General features: G+C 51.7%; 1 protein-coding gene across 2 annotated transcripts in view; it reads left to right on the forward strand.

The window, feature by feature from the left end:
* The first annotated feature begins 2,492 nt into the window (after positions 1–2,492).
* The window catches only part of LOC123980621 (protein quaking-B-like), a 24,883-nt gene continuing 24,184 nt past the window's right edge, over positions 2,493–3,191 (forward strand). Inside the window, exon 1 of one of the 2 annotated variants that reach the window (XM_046065118.1) lies at positions 2,493–3,017. In XM_046065118.1, coding sequence (XP_045921074.1) covers positions 2,876–3,017 — 142 coding nt within the window. In that variant the 5' untranslated portion in view covers positions 2,493–2,875. The remainder of the gene's footprint in view (positions 3,018–3,191) is intronic. The other variant, XM_046065117.1, reaches the window with a different exon arrangement.

Genomic DNA, 3,191 nt, shown 5'->3' on the forward strand with positions numbered 1-3,191 from the left:
TATAGCCTAGAGTCCACAGTCCAGAGTCCATAGTCCATAGTCCAATGCCCACAGTCCAGAGCCTAGTCCATAGTCCGTAGTCCATAGTCCATAGTCCATAGTCCAAAGCCCACAGTCCAGAGTCTAGTCCATAGTCCAGAGTCCAGAGTCCGGAGCCCGGAGTCCACAGTCCAGAGTCCAGAGCCCAGAGTCCAGAGCCTAGAGTCCATAGTCCATAGTCCATAGTCCAAAGCCCACAGTCCAGAGCCTAGTCCATAGTCCATAGTCCAAAGCCCACAGTCCAGAGTCTAGACCAGAGTCCAGAGTCCAGAGGCCAGAGCCCACAGTCCAGAGCCTAGAGCCTAGAGTCTAGAGTCCAGAGCCTGGAGTCTATAGCCTAGAGTCCACAGTCCAGAGTCCATAGTCCATAGTCCAATGCCCACAGTCCAGAGCCTAGTCCATAGTCCGTAGTCCATAGTTCATAGTCCATAGTCCAAAGCCCACAGTCCACAGTCTAGTCCATAGTCCAGAGTCCAGAGTCCGGAGCCCGGAGCCTGGAGTCCAGAGTCCAGAGCCCAGAGCCCAGAGTCCAGAGCTCAGAGCCTAGAGTCCATAGTCCATAATCCATAATCCAAAGCCCACAGTCCAGAGTCTAGTCCATAGTCCGTAGTCCAGAGCCCACAGTCCAGAGCCCAGAGCCCCTCACACATGTTGAGCTGTACTTAGACCTGATCCAACGCATCATCTATCTGCAGAATTACATTTCCTCAAGGCAGAAAATACATATGACCTCTGGACGCTACCTAGAACCGTATGATCATGTTTTAAAGCTCCCTGACCAGGTGTTAATGTACCAACTCATTCATCATGTTCTCCAGAGGTCTTCTCTCTCCTCCACCACAGCGTTAACGTCTCAGCGTTGAAACTGAGTGTCTCTTCGTGACCATCAGAGCAGCTAGCCACCGACGAGTGACATGAGACAGTCATGGATCCAGGAGGTCTCATTCTAAACAGATCCAGGCCTGACAGGACGAGTTTAGGAGGTTGTTCAGGTCAGGGGCACTGCGCAGGATCAGGTATAAGTCTGAACTCACACAACTAGACCACCAGAAAGTATTCCTGCTGACAGTACTGCAACCTGCTCTGTGTAGTACCTGATGAGTCCTGATCACAACCCGGCCCCCGTCCCACTCGGCTCATAGTGTCTCCAGCTCTGTCTGTCACACAGGTTGAAGGTGAAGACCCGCTCTGACTACAGGAGCCTGGGAACTCCAAAAAGGCGCACTCTTTTCTGCACTTCGGAGCGAGGCCGGGCCACGTTCAGACCTGAAACGCAGGGTTGGTTGTTTGTTTGGTCGCTTGTTTGGTCAGCAGCAGAGAGCGATTGCTGTGTTCACACCTGCCACACCAAGACAGGTGTGAATCCACTGACCTCTGCTGGGGTCCCTGTGCACCTGGACTCAGGTGAGCGGCTCAGCCATCACAGGACTGGAGGTCTGAGTTCTGTGAATATAGGGGGAAGAAAAGATTCTGGATTGTTCTGTGAATCTAGACAAGGCTGTAGGTTTGTTTTCGTGTGTGTGTGTGGGGGGGGGGGGTTCCCTCAATGTAGCCTAACAGACGAAGCACAGGGCAAAGACAGACTCTGGTCCTGATTCAGACATTCCTCAGTCTGATGTGTTTCTGCTCAGAGAGACGAGGCTTCGGCCAAACTGACACCACAAACACAAGAAGAAGAAGTGCCCCCCCCCCCTTCCTCTCTTTTCAGGCCTTTTCTTCTCCTCTGGCTCCCAGGAGGGGGGGGCATATGAAAAAGAAGCAAAAGCATTGAGCCAATTAAAGTCTTTAAGGCGACAGATTCAAACTAAGAAGCTTTATTCACACCGACGCCTGGGAACGAGCGAGACACGCCGGCTCGCTCTCTGTCCTCGCTCCTTTAAAATGATCGATTGATCGTTGGAGGAATGTTCAACCGCTCCGAAGCATGAAACATAAAGAATAAACAAACCACTAAACCCGCTGATCAGCTGATCCACATTTATAGCTCATTAGGAACTGATCCTGGATCATCAACACATCACAGGGCCCTGCCAACCCTGCCGGTCTCTGATTGGACAGTCATGTGACTGACAGGTGAGGTGTGGGTACAGGTAGAGCTCAGTGGGAGGTTTGTCAAGTGGGAGGAAGTGGGACAGGAAGGGAGGGATTGTTGGTTTCAAAATAAAAGCACAAGAAACAGACAACAGAGTTGGGATTTCTTTATTAATATTAATGTTAATTATTAATTGAATCTGAAATAAACAGCTGATACGTGACGGATCAATCAATCTGTTATCCTTCACTTTTAAAGTGATTATTATTGACTGACGATTAGTTTCTTTTTAAAAGTTTGTTGTGATATAAAAGTTAATGTTAAATTTATCAGCTCAGATCATCATACCTTTATTCTGAAGGCTCGTGTTTTTATTTTGAAGGCCGGGACCGGAAGCGGTGTGCTTCCTGTTGTTGAACTTGACCCCCCCAGTCTCAGTCTCTGTGTGAGGGTGTGTGGAGGACCGGACCAGCGGGGAACGGAGCCGCTGCTCGCCGACAGACAGCCGCAGAGAGCCGGGGAGGTCCGGAGCAGAGAGCCGGGGCAGAGCTGGAGCTGCTGGAGAGTCACACCGGAGTCACACCGGAGTCACACCGGAGTCACCGCCGGACTTGAACTGATCGTTGTTTCGTGTTCATAAACTTGTGGGATTAAACGCAGAACAAGACGAGAGAGCTCCGGGACCGGGTCTGGGTCCGGGTCTGGATTTAGGCTATCTTCATGGTCTGCACACACACAGGAGGTCCGCTGTGATCCGGGTCCGCCGTGCTGTCCTCTCTCTGATAGTTGTTCTAGTGCCGGACCATGGTGGGGGAGATGGAGGGGAAGGAGAAGCCGAGACCCAGTCCGGATTATCTGATGCAGCTCATGAACGACAAGAAGCTGATGAGCAGTCTCCCGAACTTCTGCGGGATCTTCCAGCACCTGGAGAGACTGCTGGACGAGGGTGAGCCCCGACCCGACCTGACCCGACTGGACCTGACCGGACCCCTCTGTCTGTCCGAGTCTGTCATATAGCAGATATAAGTGAAGTTCCTGCAGTTTGAGTTTAACTTTGGTAAAAGTAGATTTGAGGTGTAGGGTAGAGTGGGGTAAGAACCCCCCCCCCCCCCCCCCCCCC

Source organism: Micropterus dolomieu, linkage group LG12, assembly GCF_021292245.1.
Source record: "Micropterus dolomieu isolate WLL.071019.BEF.003 ecotype Adirondacks linkage group LG12, ASM2129224v1, whole genome shotgun sequence".
NCBI classification, from domain to species: domain Eukaryota; kingdom Metazoa; phylum Chordata; class Actinopteri; order Centrarchiformes; family Centrarchidae; genus Micropterus; species Micropterus dolomieu.